The following is an 18867-nucleotide window of genomic DNA, read 5'->3' on the forward strand; positions in this document are numbered from 1 at the left end:
CACGCCAAGGCCCCAGTGCCTCTACGCGCAGCACCGTCCCGGTGCAAGCTGGCCCTAATCCACTTGTCGGCACCATTGGTCAAGCCACAGCACCAGTCCCACTGTTGGCACTGTTCCCATTCCCACCACCACTCACAGTTCCGGCACTGCGCTCCTTCGTGGCGTCAGTCATACTCGCAGCACCAGTCATACTCATGGCACCGCTCCAACTCCCATTGCCGGTCCCAGTCATGGCACTGCTCTGCCCCCAGTCGTTGTCGAGGAGCAGATCCTGGACCCGACACCGCTCTCGACACCGGTCATCTCAGCCCAGGCCCAGATCCAGATCCAGGTTCCGGTACCAGTCCAGGTCCTGGCACCACTCCCCAGAATTGCGGCACTGTTACTCATCGACATGAACTGGCATAGATCCGCTCGGCACCACCGTGGCCCTCACATTCCCTTTCTCGCTCTTCAGGATCGGAGGCAGAGTCGTGTTTTTCAGACCGCCGCCATTTGGACCATAGCTGCCTGGAGTCGGGACTGGGCCTTGGCATGCGCAGGGGCCGGGACCCGCTCAGGGGCAAACTCAATGGCCGTTTTAGATGCCCTGGGCGTACCACCAGGCCCAGGGTGCTCTGTCTGGGGCTTCCCGATCGGCCCTGGCCGAGCTGCGAGTGCCAGAGGCTACCGCCAGTCGGCCTGCCCTGGGGGGCATTGAGACTGTGGCAGCTTCTCTTCCCGCTACAGGACCTCCTCCAACACTGATTCCTGGTCCGGGTCCTGAGGTCAGTGGCACAGAACAGCTGGCCTCAGCTCCGCAAGACGCCCTAGATGACCCTCTTCCCCCCCGTGGCCGCCTACTCCTCCTCACCCGACGAGGCGGTGGCAGGCACTACAGTCTCGGGTCCCCCTCCAATAGACCTCCGTGCCCACCAGGACCTCCTATGCAGGGTGGCACGGAACATGAACCTGCAGGCAGAGGAGGTGGTAGAGGTGGGGGACCCCATGGTGGATATTTTGACCGCGGAAGCTCCATCAAGGGTGGCCCTGCCCCTTATTCAGACCATCCAAAATAATGCCAGGACAATCTGGCAGACACCTGCGTCCATCCCCCCAACTGCTAAAGGGGTGGAGCAGATATACGTTGTCCCCTCAAAGGGGTATGATTATCTGTTCACCCACCCACAGCCCTGTTTGCTCGTGGTGGCATCAATGAATGAAAAAGAATGGCATGGCCACCAGGCCCCAGTGCCCAAATCAAAGGATGCCAAGCGCCTTGATTTGTTTGGGCGCAAAGTTTATTCTTCGGGGGGACTTCAGCTCAGGATTGCTAATCAGCAGGCGCCCCTGAGTTGTTACAATTTTAACTCCTGGAACTCCATGCTGAAGTTTAAGGAGTTAGTACTGCCTGAGTCCAGAGAGGAGTTTGGGGCTTTGGTGGATGAGTGCAAAACAGTGGCACAGACCTCGTTGCAGGCCTCGCTGGATGCTGTGGACTCCGCCGCACGTACTTTGTCCTCAGGGATTGCGATGAGGCGTATCTCCTGGCTATAAGCCTCCGGCCTGCCACTGGAGCTTCAGCAAACAGTGCAGGACCTCCCCTTTCATGGAGAGGGCCTGTTCTCAGAAAAGACCGACTCAAGGCTACATACCCTTAAGGATTCAAGGGCGACAACGAAGTCCCTGGGCATGCACACACCGGCTACCCAGCGGAAACCTTTCAACTCCCAGAACAACGCTCCTATTCTCCTCCTTGGCCAAGGCAGGATTTCTATAGGAGGCGGGGGCGTAATAGCAGGACAAAGCCCTCCAACCCCACGTCTGGGCAAGGCCAGGGCACGTCAAAGCCTTTGTCAGGCTCAAAACTGGCCTTTTAAAGGGATGCCATTCAGGATCCTACCCCACCTTTCTTGAATCATTTATCCCATTTCCACAGTGCTTGGTCTCGTCCCAAGGTGGTGTTGGCCTTCCATATCAGCCATGACATTTTTCTCCCATTTTTTTATCCAAAACCACATGCCAGTTGCCAGGAACAGCGGCTGCACTCCCCCAATGTCAGTAGGGCCCTCACCTTCTACATTGAGCGTACAAAGCCATTCAGGAAGACGACCCAGCTCTTCATTGTGGTGGCGGACCGGATGAAAGGCCTCCTGGTCTCCTCTCAGTGGATCTCTTCATGGATCATGTCCTGCATCTGTGCTTGCTATGATCTGGCTGGTGTACCAACCCGCTCGTCATTGCTCACTCCACAAGGGCCCAGGCCTTGTCTGCGGCATTTCTGGCCCAGGTGCCAATCCAGGAGATCTGCAGAACTGCGACTTGGTCCTCGGTACACACTTTTGCTTCGCACTATGCCATCGTCCAGCATGCCAGAGACGACGTGATGTTTGATAGAGCAGTCCTGCAATCCACGTTACTTCACTCCGACCCCACCACCTAGGTAAGGCTTGGGAGTCACCTAATTGGAATTGATATGAGCAAGCAAAAAATGATGTTCTTTGAGATGTGTTGCTCATATCCATTCCAAACCTGCCCCCCTTCCCCTCTGTCAGGGTAGCCTGCAAGAAGGAACTGAGGAGGCGCTGGTTCGGCCGGGGTATATATTGAGCGCCATGAAGGCACCACTCCAGGGGACTCCACAGCTGACCCATCAGGTGTTGCTAGGGTAAAAAATTCTCTGATGGCCGTGCACGTGGTGCGCGCACACCTAATTGGAATGGATATGAGCAACACATCTCGAAGAACAACAGTTACAAAGGTGAGTAACCGTTTTTTCCTATTCCATAAATAAACATGTTTTATGTTTGTGTGTCTCTTTTTTCCTGAACTGTCACTTTTTTTGCTTAAAAGTCTTTTGGAGAGCATACGTTTAAAACTAGTTCTCCTGGGTTCTTTTCCGTAAGGTTCATGTTATGTGACTAGTCCTGGATTTTAACTCACTGCTTGTTTTCAGTCTGTGATGCTCAAGCATAAACCTGGTTTTAACTGTGCTAGGATTGGAAATTAATAAAGTCTGCACTCTAAAGTCTTCCCATTAATCACTGCCACTTTGAACTCTGGCAGTGGCAAAGGAGTCAGCCTAATTGTTGGAGGTTTATTTAAAAAAAAAAAGTTGAATCTCTTACAAATCTGCCAAAATATTATTTAATTTCTCTGGAGACAGGAGTTTATTTTTGTAGAGTAGGAATTGGTTTATTTTCAGAAGATTAATTCTGCTTTGTGCCTTTGTACTGCAGCTACCAGGCATTTTCCTCCGGCACAAGTGCCAGAATTGCACCCAGCTTTGTTAGTAAAATAAATAAAACTATTCTGAATAATGGAACAAGTTAATTCTTTAAATATTTACATGGGCAGGTGTTTCACTTTATTTTTCTTTGTTTTAAAGGGATGATTGACGGCACCTAGTGAGAGAGCGGAACCTAGCTTTGCTTCTAGTCTTATTGCTAATACTCATATATCAAGCTAGTTAAGGGAATGAATCCCAGAAGAACGAAGTGAGTAACAGTTAAGGGTCAACCATCTCCCTGTGCAGGAAAAACGCACACGCACACACATCAGAAAGTATTCCATGAGGCTGAAACAGCAGCAAACCTTGTCTGTTTTTTGTTCTCTTGACGCAAGGGTTTCTCTTTACTAAAAGTTTTAAGTCTCCCACTCTGTTTCTACAGCAACAAATGTTAGTGCAACAGCTCATAACACCCCTTTCACTCCACCTCTCTCTCACACACATACATTCTTGTTGAAGCCAGTACAGTCTCTGGTCACAGTGAGTGGCCAACTGTCTTGTGAGATGAAAGAAATTAACATAATATGGCTAAGAAGGATTTGAGAATGGCATTGAAAAGCAAGCTGCTTTTCTATGCAGTAGAATGGGGCTAAAAGAAAATGTGTGATCTTGAAAGAACAGCAGAGAAGAGCTAGATGTTCTGATCAGTGTCATGAACTGAGCTCCTGAATTAGTGAAGAGAGCAAGCCAGACAGAAACAGCATGTCTTAAAACTCTGTATTTAAAAGTACTGATGAGCCTAAAAGTCCAGATCCGACCCCCCCCCCCCAATATTTTGGAGAAGAGGTTCAGGATCTGAATGTGGATCCAAACGTAAATGTATACGCCTAACTGCATGCACACGTATAGTAACTGCTTTGCCAATAATCAGTTACCAGTATGCCTCTAACTCCTTGGCCTCTTCAGCTCCATCAGTAATGCCAGCTTTGCCCACCCCTTTACTTTCTCAGTCCAGCTTCTCTCACTTCAGCCCTTTCTGCATGGAACACTCTCCTTGTACACATCTGTAAAGCCCCCTCCTTTAAATCCCCTCTTCAGGACCCACCTTTGCTGCCATGCATACAAGACATTAGCTAATTAAGGACAGCTAGGTTGAGGGGCAGATGGAGAAAGTTGCCAGTGTTTTTGTAAATATATCATTATTTTTAAAAATGCATGTGTATATTTGACTGTGTCCCTGGTCCTACATCCTTTGTGTTTCTTTTATCTTTAAAAATTCTGAGCTCTTGGGGGTAGAGTCGAGGGCTTTATATGTGTTTGTACATTGCCAGGCATAGTGGGACCGCTGGCTACTAAAATATACATATTAAATAATAATAATTGGTTAATTGGATGTGTAGCTCCTGCAGCTAGAGTGCAGTCAGTGTTGGGAACTGAAAATCTGTCTTTTAATCTAAACTGCCTACCCCTGTAGTATTTGTGTGCCAGAATCATTCCCCTCTGAACCCCCTCCATTCCAACTCCACTGGCCTTCATTCTTCTTTTGATTGCTCCATTCCCTCATTCTTTCTTCCATGCCACTGGAGCAGACACTTAACTCCCATATGGCTGGCAACCTCCCTGACCTTTAATCCTCTCTGAAAACTCCATTGTTTCTATGATTCTTCCACCATTAACCTTTACTCATGTTCTCCTCTACCACTTGCATATCAGACCTTGACAGATGAACTAAATAAAAATAACCAAAATGGATTGTAAACTCCCTGGGGCTGGGACCTTGTCTTATTTTCTATGGGTAAAGTGCCAGTTACATCTATGATACTGTATAAATAATAATGCATATGTATATAATAATGATACTTAGTAGCTATATTGCCTTCATACAGTGTGAGTGTAACACAAATGCTAGCTAATTATTCTCCTGATCCTGCAAAGACTTACGCATGAGCTTAATTTAAAGCATGTGAATAGTACCGTTGAACTGAAAGTTAATTTAAAGCTTTTCAGGATTGGGGGCTTAGTATAGCAATATTATATGTATATGTAGCCTAAACTACAAACTCATATGTGTATCCTGTATCTGAATGGTTGGCAGACCCTTTGAAGTGTCTAGTCAATGTATTTTGTAATGTTAAAGATTACAATACGTGAATTTTTATGTATACTTTTATTAAATATATATAAGGCCTTGAAATACTAAAATAAATTTAAAAAGTACTACAATATTGTAGCAACTTTTTCACAATATACTTTGTGGTTCTGAAATAATATTGTACTTACAGGGATCACTGGTATGAAAATAATAAATATTTTCTATTTTTTAAAATAAGGAAAGGAAACAACATAGGTGTTTTTCTAAGAGAAGGCAGAAAACTCCACAAATGACCTGTTAAGCAACAGAAACTTATAATAAAATACAAATGAACAATTCAGTTAAAAAGTTTAACAAATTAGTACTACAGTTGAATTTCTTATATTATTAAAAAACTGTGCCCAACCCACAGAGGAAATGCTGGTGATTGATATCATTGTTATTCAGAATATTAGAAGTAACATTATCTGTTGTCACAGATTTCAGAAAAAAATTCTACCACGTTATTTGTTTTTCTTTATATTTTGGCATAGTTGTGGAATTTAGATTCAATTACACTTTGAGTAAGCTCTAGTCAAACTTGAAAACACTCCAGCTTTAAGATAATTCTTTCCTGGGTTTTTCAATTTTTCTTATATTGTTGGTTTAAAGATAGTATGACATGTTGATTCATCTTTAGATATTTGTGTGTTTTCTGTATCTCCTCTGTGTACTGTAAGTGCATTGTATTCAGGAAAAAAAGCTTCTGGATAATTTCTCCTTATAAAAACAGAAGATACTTCAGTTGCTGTTTATTCTGAGATGCAATTTCCCTATTAATTATTGGGGGTTGAATAAAGGAAAACTAATTATACTGTCAGTTTAATTTCTTTGCAGAAATACTAGGCTGTTTTAACCCACTGATCTCTCATCACTGGGAGCACTTTGGTACCATTTCCAGATGTCTATCAGTCTCCAGAAAGGTTTTCATTTCAAAGGCCGCACTCCAACGCAGAGAAATGCAATAGCCTGACACATTCAAGACGATTTTGTTTGGATTGAATCAAAGAATTGCTGTAAACATTGAGTAGAAATGTAAAAGGGCCATTGAAGGTTCCACACAAGCCATTTTTTGTTTGGTGAATTTCACATTTACCAGTCCTCCTGCTATGGGATATAGAGGCAAAGGCAGAATCTATTGTAATATTTTGAAAGTACAATGTGAATGCAAGAGCTGAAATCATTATGCAGGGCTTACTGTATAGGTCAGCACAATCAAGTGCTGTATTCTCTCCCAAACTGTAAGTAATAAAAGTAGAATTACACATAGTAAAAGCTGTAACTTCAGTAATCAGTACTACTAGTAAACTTGCATTATTCTGTGAATGGAAAAGTCTTTGATTCATATATGCTGAGATCATTCATTAGCATGGCTGCAGATGAAAGGTTCTTTATGATTGTAATGAATTATATTATTAGAAATATTTTTAATCATTTGAGCTAAATTGAAATCAGGCAAAAGAGTTCTGATAGCAGTTTATAGACTAGTTCACTCAAGTTTGCTAGATTCTCTTGGAAATAAAAACATAGGAGATATATTGGAAAACTAACACAGCCACACAGTCATTTCTCTGCTTTGCCTGGTGTGTCCTGTTTGATCATTAGTAGCAGGATATTTTTTTCAAATGTTATTAAATGCCAGGAATATTTGCATTCTGAACAAGTTATAATCAATCTGAGCAATTGACTTCCCTACCAAATTGCGCAGATGCCATCTTGCACATTGCAAAGTGGAACTAATGTACTGCAGGTTGAGTATTAAAAAAAAATATGAACAAAAACAATTAGGGTTCTTCATTTTTCTAGACCAGTGATAGAAATGTAAGAAACAAGCAAATTCATTAGGGAAAATCAGATTTTTCTAAATTAAAAATATAATTATAACATTACATTATGCTCACATTTTGATGCTCTACAATAGTTTGATATAACAGTAATGGTTTATGTGTGGAGGTAAATATTTTCCTTTACTTACAAATATATGACCATTTGAGATTTCTGTATCAATACTGTATAATTTAACATTTACTTCATATTACCACTATTCATTGCAATAAACTTGGATCTGATACTAGCTTCATCAGTCAGTCCCAGAGATCTTGTCTTAAAAGCATTCTTTAGAGTGTGAGTTTCTTCCTTATTGCTTGCTTCTGGACTATAATCTAACAGAATGCAGACTAACACAATCCAATAGCTGGAAATAAAGATAATGCTTTTTCAGGGGTCACATAAGCCTATTCACCTTGAAAAGTGCTCATTCATCTGAACTTTTTCATGGTTAGCAGATGAATAGGATGATTATGAAAAACAGGCATTTGTGCCTTTGTCTATACCATAATACTTCACTACATGCATGTCTTAAAAAACAAACAAACCATATAGTTAAAAGATCTGTTTCATATTTATACCACTTTTTGAAAATATGTAAAAAAGCAACACAATGCTAGCATGGCATGAATGAATGGCATGAATCCCAAGCCAGCAGTCTTTATGCCTTTTACCTCACAAAGCTGTGCGAACGTTGAAATTAAATCCATACAGTCTGTGTCAGTCATTATTGAAATGTTAGGCTTGACCACTGGGTTATTCCCAATATATTGTCAAGATTGTTATAGGAAATTTCATTTTAACTGGAACGAGCAAACTCAGCCTGGCTTAGCATCTCACCCAAAGGGCCTGTATATTTCCTTGCAGCTGTATTCCACACTCCAGGTGTGACTCTGGTGTCCACACTGAACTTTAGTCCAATTTGTGATTAGTGGCTTGAATTCACAGACTTCTGGCATTGCCAACAAAATTTTATTTCTATTAAGAATTCAGTGCTTCCCTTAGCTTAAAATGAGTATTTATTTTCCCAAACCATGAGAGGCCAGAGCAAGAGCAAAATCCACGGTCTTCTGGATACAATATAAGCCAGGTATAGCGCGGGAAGCCAGTATAACGAATACATTTTCTTCTGCTAATGACCTCACCCTTGACCAGGAGGAAAGAGACACTAGAGAGATGAATGGTGATTCATTCTCAGTGCTGGGGCTGGTCCTTTGGTATATGACATGTTTAGGAAATAATGCAGACTACCGTTCAGTAAGTCTGAAACAAAAAACAAAACAAAAAGTTTCATTTGGGATCTTCAGCTACAGTTGAGTAATTGTCCTTGGTAAACCCCTTAAGTAATTAATCAAGGAAATTACCCCTCATCACTAATTATTTATTTTCTCAAGTTGTCAGCCTTGATTAAGTTCATCTTGTTGCATTGCTTAAGGGGAAAATTGTGATTCAAATTAATGAGGTTGGAGGGACAAGCCTTACCAGAAAAGTGGCTCACTTTAAGATCTTAGCTTCCTTATCCCACAAATATGCCCTGATCTTTATCTTGAGGGGGCTGAACGAGCACGACTGAGGGTGAGAAGATTTTCTGTGTTCTTTTGCTCATTGGCCTCTTCAGAGACTGTTTAATTTCATTTGTGAGTTGGATGTCTGGACCAAGACCAATTGCTCATTTTTTGCAGGCCACAGAACAGCTGTTAATGGTAACCACTTTTGGTCACTGCTGATGTGGGTTGGATAAACACTCTTAATCCATTACAAATCTTGTGAGCCAGCCAGTCACTATGAGCTTTGAAACAAGTTAATGGAGGACATAAAGAAAATGGGAAGAGCTGATGATATTTATACATTTTAAATATAACTCTTGCAGCCTGTGCCATCACTTAGAATTTCCTCGTTTTCTGTTTTTAGAGGATTACCCCAATGGGACATGGCTTGGAGATGAAAACAATCCTGAGATGCGAGTCCGTTGCCCCATCACCCCAGCTGATATGCTGCATATCAGCACCAACTGCCGCACAGCTGAGAAGATGGCACTGACGTTGCTAGATTATCTCTTCCACCGGGAAATTCAGGCCATCTCCAACCTTTCAGGGCAAGGGAAGCATGGGAAGAAGCAGCTTGATCCTCTCATGATTTATGGTATTCGCTGTGAGTATCACTGAAGTTTCTGATCTTGTGCTGTATAGAGAGATTTCATCTGCTTTGTCTGACAATTGAGAGCAAAAGAGACAAACAGAGCTAAATCTTTAGAACCAAGTGTTCTAAAATGTTCATGCACATTCCTTTTTTGGTTTATTTGTCTCAATAATTTTGGGTAGGCCTTCTCAGTAATGGCTAATGTTATAACCTGCTCAGGTATTTGTATAAACAGCGAGGAGTATGCATCTCTTGACTCCAATCCTGCCTCTCCTTCTCCCCCTCTCTGGTCTTCTTCCCCCTCCCCCAAAAAACCAACAACCCATAATAATTAAATTGTCCTCTGGACATCACACATTAGATATAATGTTGATTGCCCTTTACTGAAATAAGAGTGGGGCCTATCTTATTTATTCTGGTGCCATCTATGCCTCTAATTTATTTAGTCTAATCTCTGTATGAATAAAGCTTCCATTGCTGTGGTACCTATGTGCAGTCATTAATGCAGCTAATCACTTCCACCTGCTTGTTGCTCAGATATTGCATTATCTGCTCCATGCTCTGTATTTTTTGTGGTTCCATTTTGAATCTCACTATAGGAAGTACAATCCCTGAAAGATGATTGGCCGACCTGGTAATATTATTCTAGGCAGCAGCCCAAGTCTACAGATATGGTCAGGCAGGTCATGCATCAATCTGACCAACTCCTCCTTTACTCTACAGTTATTTTGATCTGCATGTTTATTTTTAAATAATATATTTTATGTGGGAGGGGTTAGCTCTAAAGAACTACAGCACATTATAACAAATCATGGTCCAAATTCATTTTTCTAATATCTATGTTTTGTGAAGTGTGGTTCTGCTCTAAAAAGTAACTTCATAATGTTACTTCTTGAGTTATTTTTGTAACAGACATTTATGCTCATCCCTCATGTAACATTGAGCATACTTTGCAAGGTTTTGATTTAACAGCAGATATTATCTTCCAAAAATAACTTGTTCTGCTCCCTTCCCCTCTATGGCACCAAACTAGCTAATCCTAGGGAAACCTCGCTAGCAGGCTGTGTGACAGTGGATTCCAGAACTTGCAGTCATGGAAAACCTGGACAAAAAATGCATCAAATTCAAAATGTGTTCAGGGGTCAGCTCAGATGTATTTTCCTTCGGGTGAGTTGTAGACAACGCTCTGCCTCCCTGTTTCTGCCAGTCTCACTCTTCGGACAGACAGCTGAATGTAGGTGGCACGGTGGAACACAGAGGACGTTTGAAATTGCTACTACAGTGGTGCTGAAGTGTGTATTGCACAATCGTCTTCCAAAGAGCTGGGCTGAGACTGTCCATTTATGTTGGGCCCAATCCTTTTCTCACTGAAATAATTGAAAACACTTATCTTGACTTCATTGATAGCAGGATTAGGCCAATTATCTTATTTAGAAACATGTTGTGGGTATAGATCTTATGCTGCTGTAGTGTAGGAGGCAGGTGGATCAGTCCTTAGAAACACCACATACAAACTAAAATGCTTCTCTTAATTTACTGTGGTCAGAAGCGTAATGATAGGATCTGGAAACATAGAGAATTGCAGGTTTTAAAGATTCTTTTTATATCATGACAGTTTTCACCAAGTTTCTCATAGCTCATGGTAGGCTGAGTAGAAAGACATTTATGGGGAATAGTCTTGGTGAATATTCGAATTCTGGATTTGTTTTTTAAGTCATGAAAACATTAGAAGTAACATTAGAATTGTAGTCAGCTATCCCAAATGATCAAATTAAATTACATTCTGTGAGAGTTGTGTGTGTTTTTTGTTGCTGTTGCCACCAGACAGATGTTTTCTTAGCTTCTATTTATGGGAGGATCCTAAAGGAGCGATTTAAATTAGTCTGCAGTGGGTGTTTCCTAGAAATCTCTCGGGCTTTCTTTTTGGTTTAGGAAGCCACTCTGAGTTCATACTAGTTCACAGGTACAGAACATACCAAATGTAGCACATTTCTAGTTGAGAAATACCAACCATGGTGATAACTGAAATAACGAAAAAAAATCAACTTGTTTTTGTTAGAAATATAAATACAGTTCACGTAATCAAAATAATATGAGCTTGGATCTCAGTTTTGACCAGCTGGAAACAAATGGGGAGTGTGGATTGTCTGTAAATTCAATGGAACAAACTCATTTTATTTTTTATCAGTATGTATCATTTCAAAGGGTGGATCTCACTCAAATTGAGATGAAGGAAATTGTAGCAGGCTCACTGCAGTTCACACAAATGTTTCTCTACTTTAGGGAAAAGTTAAATACCATAAAGTGTGTGGATTCAAGATAGGAACTCTTTGGATGATAAAGCACTATGGTTCATATTGTCTCTCCTTGTCAGGGTGAGTGTTAGGAGGCTATCACAGGCCTACAAACAGTGTTGCAATGTATATTAGGGATATAGACAGGTTTTTTCTGTAGCTTTATAGGTAACGAAGATGCTGTGGGAAGTAGATTATGGTACATAAAGTGTCTGAAATGTTCTTAGACATGGGTGATGGACAGCCTGACTGTTTGAGTAAGCAGTAGGCACCATGCTGATATGACACGATGGTTACTAGCAGGGGATTACTCAACCAATTGTTTGACAGCAGCCAAGTTGACTTTATAAGCATAGTTTACAGTTTACATTTCAGGCAAGGTAAACCTGCAAATGCCTTCTGAATAGTTGAAATCCTGACACAAGCTATAGCACATATCGGGTACCTCTGCTATCCATATTGTCTAAAGCAGTGGTTTTCAAAGTGGGGTACTTATACCCCTAGGAGTATGTGAGCTCTTGTCAGGAGGTAAGTGAGAAAAATCCTGTAATGGTGGACAATGCATTTAATTTAGTAAGACTTGGTAATCTAATCATAGATATATTCTGACCCTATCTCAGATGGGGGTACATGGTAGACTACATTATTTGGAAGGAAGTATGCAGCCTAAAAAACTTTGAAAACCACTGGTCTTAAGTATACAAAAATACTAATGTTAACGTGGAATTATATGGGGAACCATTGAAAAAAATGAGCAACATTCCTGATTGAAACAAGCTTTATAGGCTACAAAAGCACCACTTAGAGCCTGTTTTAATTTTTCTGAGGAATTCAATACTGCATCATTATATTTCTGCTAGGGCAATAGAGAGTTACATGGAGAAAATCTGTGGAAAGTGATTGCTAATGAGCCTGATAGCACTGTTCCTTCTTCAGGCTGGACTGAGTTTGGGAAGTACGCTCCTAATGGCCTCATTTTGTTGATGGTGATGTCACCTGACTACTGTGGTGGGGACCAGTGGGCTAAACTAGAAATAGCCTGTTGGACTTGCTGCATTGTGGCCTATCATTGGTTCACTCTGTAAGGGAAACAGAAGCCTTCAAAGGCTTTCACGGTGTTGTTTGATCATGTAAAAAATGTGTTGATGGCTCTGTAAGGGCTAAGAAGACCTACAGATAATTTTGTTCTTGCAAATTTTGGAGACCTCTTCAGATACTTATGCAATGTAAATGGTACTTTTCTAGGTTACTGCATGTAACACACTTATTTTCACAAGTTTTTATAAGGCTAAATAGGTTTTGTTTGAAAATTTGTTCATAAAATGAAGGGGAGGGGGAAGCAGTGTGCTTGCAAAAAGTGCACATGCGACCCCCTAAACTGAGGTGTGCAAATCGGATTATTGTAGCCCTAAGTGCTGTTTATATGTGCAATTACCAGATTTGTATATGCAAAGCAGGCTTTTGAAAATGAGGCTCCTTAAGTGAAAGTGTGATCATATTGGCACTATACGACTAAGCTGATATAATTGAAAAGGGAGATTCATTGTAAAAGTAGCATTGATTGAAGTTAGGGGTACTTACAGCATCTAAAACAGAGGTCTATTGGCTTCACTCAGTATCTCCACTAACGTGTTGCCTTTGTTCTGGAACAAATCCCCATGCATCAAAAGAAAAATACACTCCCTAAATATAGACTGTTGCAAGAATACCCACATACCAGTGTGTTTAGAGAATCTGAAAGTGATTGTGTAGTTAGTGAGGCTTAAAATAACATAGCCAAGGCATCATAAAATTACTACAGCACTGAATATAGGCGAGGGGACCAAGTAACCTATCCAAAAAGGGGTCCAATACTAATGTGACTGGCTCAGCTGTAATGATTTCATGCTGTAAACTTGCATATCATCACTGGTAATAAGTGAGTGAAAATGAAATTCCCTTTTGGTAGCTTGTTTATTAATTGTCTGTAACGTAAGTGAGCATGTGGGTGACTGCATATCTGTAACGACTAGGGTTGCTAACTTTCTAATCGCACAAAACTGAACATCCTTGCCCCGCCCCTGCCCTGCCCCTTCTCCTATGCCCCGACCCCGTACTGCCCCTTCTCCAAGGACTTGCCACTGCACCACCCCTTCTCTGAGGCCCTGCCCCCACTCATTCCATCTCCCCTCTGTCACTCACTCTCCCCCACCCTCACTCATTTTCACTGGGCTGGGGCAGGGGTTGGGATGCCGGAGGGGGTGTGGGCTCCAGCTGGGGGTGCAGGCTCTGGGGTGGGGCCAGAAATGAGGGGTTCAAAGTGCAGGAGGTGGCTAGGGCAGGGGGTTGAGGGGTGTGGGTGTGGGAGGGGTCCGGCTGGGGGTGTGGGCTCTGGGGTGGGGCTGGGGATGAAGGGTTTGGGGTGCAGGAGGGGTCTCTGGACTGGAGCCGAGGGGTTTGGAGTGCAGGAGTGGACTGAGGGCTGGGGAAGGGGGTTCGAGTGCGGGAGGGAGTGTGAGGTGCGGGCTCTGGGAGGGAGTTTGGGTGCAGGAGGGGACTCAGGCTGGGGCAGGAGACTGGGGTGTGGGGTGGGGTGTGGGCTCTGGAAGGGAGTTTGGGTGTGGGAGGAGGCTCAGGGATGGGGTTGGGGTGTGGGAGGGGATGTGGGCTCCGGGAGGGAGTTTGGGTGCAGGAGGGGACTCAGGCTGTGGCAGGAGACTGGGGTGTGGGGTGGGGTGTGGGCTCCGGGCGGGAGTTTGGGTGCAGTAGGGGACTCAGGCTCTGGCAGGGGTTTGGAGTGCGGAAGGGTGTGCGGGCTCCGGAAGGGGGCTCAGGGCTGGAGAAGGGTGTTGGGGTGCAGGCTTTGGGAGGGAGTTAGGGTGCGGGAGAGGGTTCCAACCTCGGGCATGAGGGTTGGGTGTGGGAGGGGGTTCAGGGTGTGAGCTCCAGCTGAGCAGCATTTACCTCAGGTGACTCCCAGTCGGCAGCGCAGTGGGGCTAAGGCAGGCTCCCTGCCTGCCCTGGCTCCCCGTGGATCCTGGAAGTGGCTGGCATATCTGGTTCCTAGGCTCGGTGGGGGGGCCCAAGCAGCTCTGTGCAGTGCCCACTGCCCACACCCGCAGGCACTGTCCCTGCAGTTCCCATTGGCCTCGGTTCCTGGACATGCCCATCTGTTTCCAGGAGCCGCGGAGAGCCAGGGCAGGCAGGGAGCCTACCTTAAGCCTGCTGCACCGCCGACTGGACTTTTAACGGCGCAGTCAGCGATGCTGACCAGAGCCGCCGGGGTTCCTTTTCGACTGGTCATTCTGGTCGAAAACCGAATGCCTGGCAATCCTAATAATGATTCATAAACACCAAGGAGGAAAGCCTGTCCCCATTGAAGTCAGGGATAAAACTCCCATTGACTTCAATGTGGCCAGGATTTCATCCCTACAGTTTATCAATGATGCACTGAAAGAAATGCGAAGCCCTGCAGTGCTGTGTTCTCTTGGCCTCACCAGTCTGTAGACCAGCTGTCTTTTATTGCTGATATGTTGTTCCATAAACTCCAACAAAAACTAAGTACAGCAGTAGGGTGGGAACTGAATCATATCATTGTCCTCCATATGCAGTTTGATGCTGCTCTGTGCAGTAATACTGTGCTGCGTTTATTTTAAACTTACATGAAGATCTAATGTCATCAGTAAAGCATATGCCAATCATAGCTAGCAAGTTCAGGTCATCATGGAGATCTTTTTGGTTCAAGTTTCGTCTTCTAGTTTATCAGTGGAAAGATTTTCCTCCCTTTCTTTTTCTGGGGAAAAAATAGCCAACCAAATCTGTATTTAATAGAAAATATTTTGAAAAGTATAGCATGCAGAAGCCACTTTTTCCAAATGAAGAGATGTATGTTTATTAAAATTTCTTGATATATTGCATACATTCTGCCACAACAGAAAGGCAGAGTTTATCTTTGGAGGTATATATTTTCATTTAGTTGCTTGTGGGGTGACAGTGGTAGTGAAGAGTTTTGGGCAAGTAACCAGAGCAGTATAAATATACTATGGCTTTAAGTAGCTCATTACTTCAGCCTACCAAAAATGTAGGGATTTTCTGGTGAAATATGATCTAAGAATGCCAGCAGTTAGGACTTTCTTTATTGTAACTGAAAATGTAGGCTTAGCTCTTATGAGATTTTATGGTAGCGTCTGCAAACATGCTTTTTTAAAAAAGATCCCAAACTCAAAATTTGTACCGTCGAAAGTGAGAAATGCAATAAAATGATGGATTGCTAAATGGCTTTACTTGTGATCTTAGAAAATACTGTAAAAGAGGGAATTTGTTGTTGGTGATGAGCACTAGTGGAATAGCACTAGTGCCCTTATAAGTCACTTTCAATATTTCACAGTTCTTTTAAATTATCTAACAATATAGATAAGCTGTAAAATGTTAGTTACCGCCTGAATGTGAAAAAGACTTGAGGTTTTGCAGTTTTGTAATAATTTTCACATTAGCAAACATGATAGCTATGAAAACAATTCCATTATAAAATCCTCTCTCCCCTAGCTTGTAACTTTCTGGAAAATTTATCTGTGTAGAAAGTTTAGGCAAAATCTACGCAGCCTTTTTCAAGTTCTTTCTAAAAGGAAGTAGAAACTAAATCTGAAAACTGATGAGCAATACCAATGTCGGAAGTAAGAGGCATTAGATTAAAAATGTCTGTGTAATGCTGCAGAGAACTTAGTACTGTTCTGCTGAATCTTGCCCTCAGCCTGTTACAGCACAAACTGTTGCCGACTTCAGTTCATGGTGGGTTAACATTATTTCATCTTGAATACATCTGTGTGGAGATGTTTAAAATAGCACAGATCTACTGCTAAAATTGAAAACACAGATTATATGGCACTATCAAAATATATGTAGGAAAACAAGCTTCCACATTTTTCATATTATGTTAAAGTCCATCTGAGAATATGTCCGAGTCAGAGCTGTGCTATACAATGTGTCTTTTCTTTTTCACTTGGCATGTGGCTGTTACATTTTTTTTTTTAGGAAGGTCAAAATCATATGATAGAAGAGACTTGGTTACCAAAGTTTAGTACTCTTGTTAGGTCATACTCCTAATACCGGTAAAAGTAGATCTGTCTTTCTAAGTGACCAGATTAGCTCAAAGAGTGTAAACATAGTGCCTGATAGAAAAATGACCTATAGGTTTGCCTGGTCCAGGAGAAGTAGTGTGAACAGCTTAATGAGAATTAAGCACCCTACTCCTTTACAAAAAATCATTAACATGACCTTTCTTCTCATGATGGAGAGGCAGATCACCCAAATCTGTGTATTAGGAAATGCATTTGATTTGTGCCTGATTGTGTAATTTGTTCTAGTCTGACCGGTGTATGTATATAGACATTCATTCACATAACCCAAATATACGTTACAAGTTGTGCTTGTCTGAGCAGCTCATAAATTAAAAACGTATCATGCCCCAGCTTGCTAGGCCATGCATTGTGTGGAGAGGCCCTGCAGGTGAATTGTGTGCCGACTGCGTTTGAGAAAAACTGAGCTGTAGCCAATGAACTACACAGATCATTGGAGAAAAACTCTGCAGAGGAGAGCACAATGGGCTCAAACACTAGATGGCTATGTAGAAGTGTTCTGCTGCATGAAATGGGGATTTCTTCGCTTCTAGCCACCTACATAATTACCCCCACCAAACCTCTTTACTTGGGCATTGCACAGTTTACAATGACCTCAAGATGGGACTCTTATAAAAGTGAGGGAAGTGATCAAAGTGATTCCATGTACGGGGATTTCTTTTATTATTTTTTGGCCTTCTCAGGAAATATATTTGAGTATTATAAGCTGTGCATGTGATCTTGAATATCCAGATCTATGACTGAGGAGACTACCCTTTAAATATTAGCATCTTGACTGGTCAACAAGTTGTTGTTTAAAATACACAGATCACTATTAATTTATTGTTGTGTCAGCTTCAGCCTCTCTCTTTCTGAGGATTTTGGTCTTAACAATAACATAAGTTAAATCACAGATGTTCCATGGGTCAATTTCATCTTCAGTAGACACTGAACATTTAATACCAGAGGAGGAGCAACAGAAAGTCCTGCATTCACAGACCATAAGCCCTAGAACCACTACGCCAATGTGACTGCTTTATAGGTTACTGCTAGTAATTGCCATTATTATAACTATTGAATAAAGGGCTATCAAACTTCATTTATAAAATAACAGAAATAGAAAAGATCCCTAACCATTCTCCCTTTGTCCTTCTCTTTGCTCTCTCATCTTTTTATGGGTTTTTTTGGCACCCTTTAATTTTTTTGCCTCACCTCTATTTTTATGTTGTCCTTTCCTTTCAATGATTCTGCACTGCACCATGTGTGATGTATGGACACTGATTCTATGCCTTGTATCAGTCTCTGTATGATGGAATATAACCAGAAATACAGTTTAAAAACATTTGGACCAGATAAAACAAATGTAGCCACAAGCCCTTCTTGGGCCCAACACTTGGAGCCATGCATGCAGCACTTGGATTCCATCAGGAGAGCTAGAAACTCAAGCTGTTCTCATTTTGTTTAATGTCTTGTTCTAATAAAATGCTCATTAGAGAGCTTAAATGACTTGTAGAGCAATCTGTATTTTATACACCAGATGAACTGTGTAGGGGTATGTAGATTTGAGAAAAACTAAAAATCCTCTCTTTAAAGAGGGTGTATATTTTAACTGGGGTGGGTTAATACTCTAGGGAGCCCACTGTAGAAGGCCATGTCAATCATGTTTTAAAAAAACACCCATCACACTGATTTCATCTGATCCTTAATTCCAAGATCACTGGCAAACTAAAGAGAATGGGTCCATATTTCATACTTAAGTCCATAGCTGGGGTATTAGGGAGAATAATAAAGGAGTGTTGGGAAAACAACAGTCCAGTGGAAAGATTGGGTACAATTCAAATTCAGTGTTTATATCTAGGCTCCATTAATTAGGATAAATTTTGGTGTGATTTTTCCTTTCTTCAACCTGTGGCAATGACTGGTCATTCCTTATCAGCCTCCTGCCTTACTAATAGCCCTCCAATGGCTGGCACTATAATAGAACCTCAGAGTTATGAACTGGCTGGTCAACCACACACCTCCTTTGGAATTGGAAGTATGCAATCAGTCGTCAGCAGAGCCGGAAAGAAAAAACAGAAATACCGTACTGTGTTAAATGTATACTACTAAAAAAAGTAAAGGAAAAGTTAAAAAAAGATTTGACAGGGTAAGGGAACTGTTGTTTCATTTAAATTA

At 42.1% G+C, this 18867-nt stretch overlaps 1 protein-coding gene across 3 annotated transcripts in view; it reads left to right on the forward strand.

Moving 5' to 3' along the window:
- Positions 1–18867, forward strand: part of LOC120384706 (BTG3 associated nuclear protein) — a 247863-nt gene that overhangs the window by 87568 nt on the left and 141428 nt on the right. For all 3 annotated transcript variants that reach the window (XM_039503693.1, XM_039503694.1, XM_039503695.1), the window contains one exon: positions 9078–9317. In XM_039503693.1, the coding sequence (XP_039359627.1) occupies positions 9078–9317 (240 nt within the window). The remainder of the gene's footprint in view (positions 1–9077; positions 9318–18867) is intronic.

This window comes from Mauremys reevesii, linkage group 16 (assembly GCF_016161935.1).
Source record: "Mauremys reevesii isolate NIE-2019 linkage group 16, ASM1616193v1, whole genome shotgun sequence".
Taxonomy (NCBI): Eukaryota; Metazoa; Chordata; order Testudines; family Geoemydidae; genus Mauremys; species Mauremys reevesii.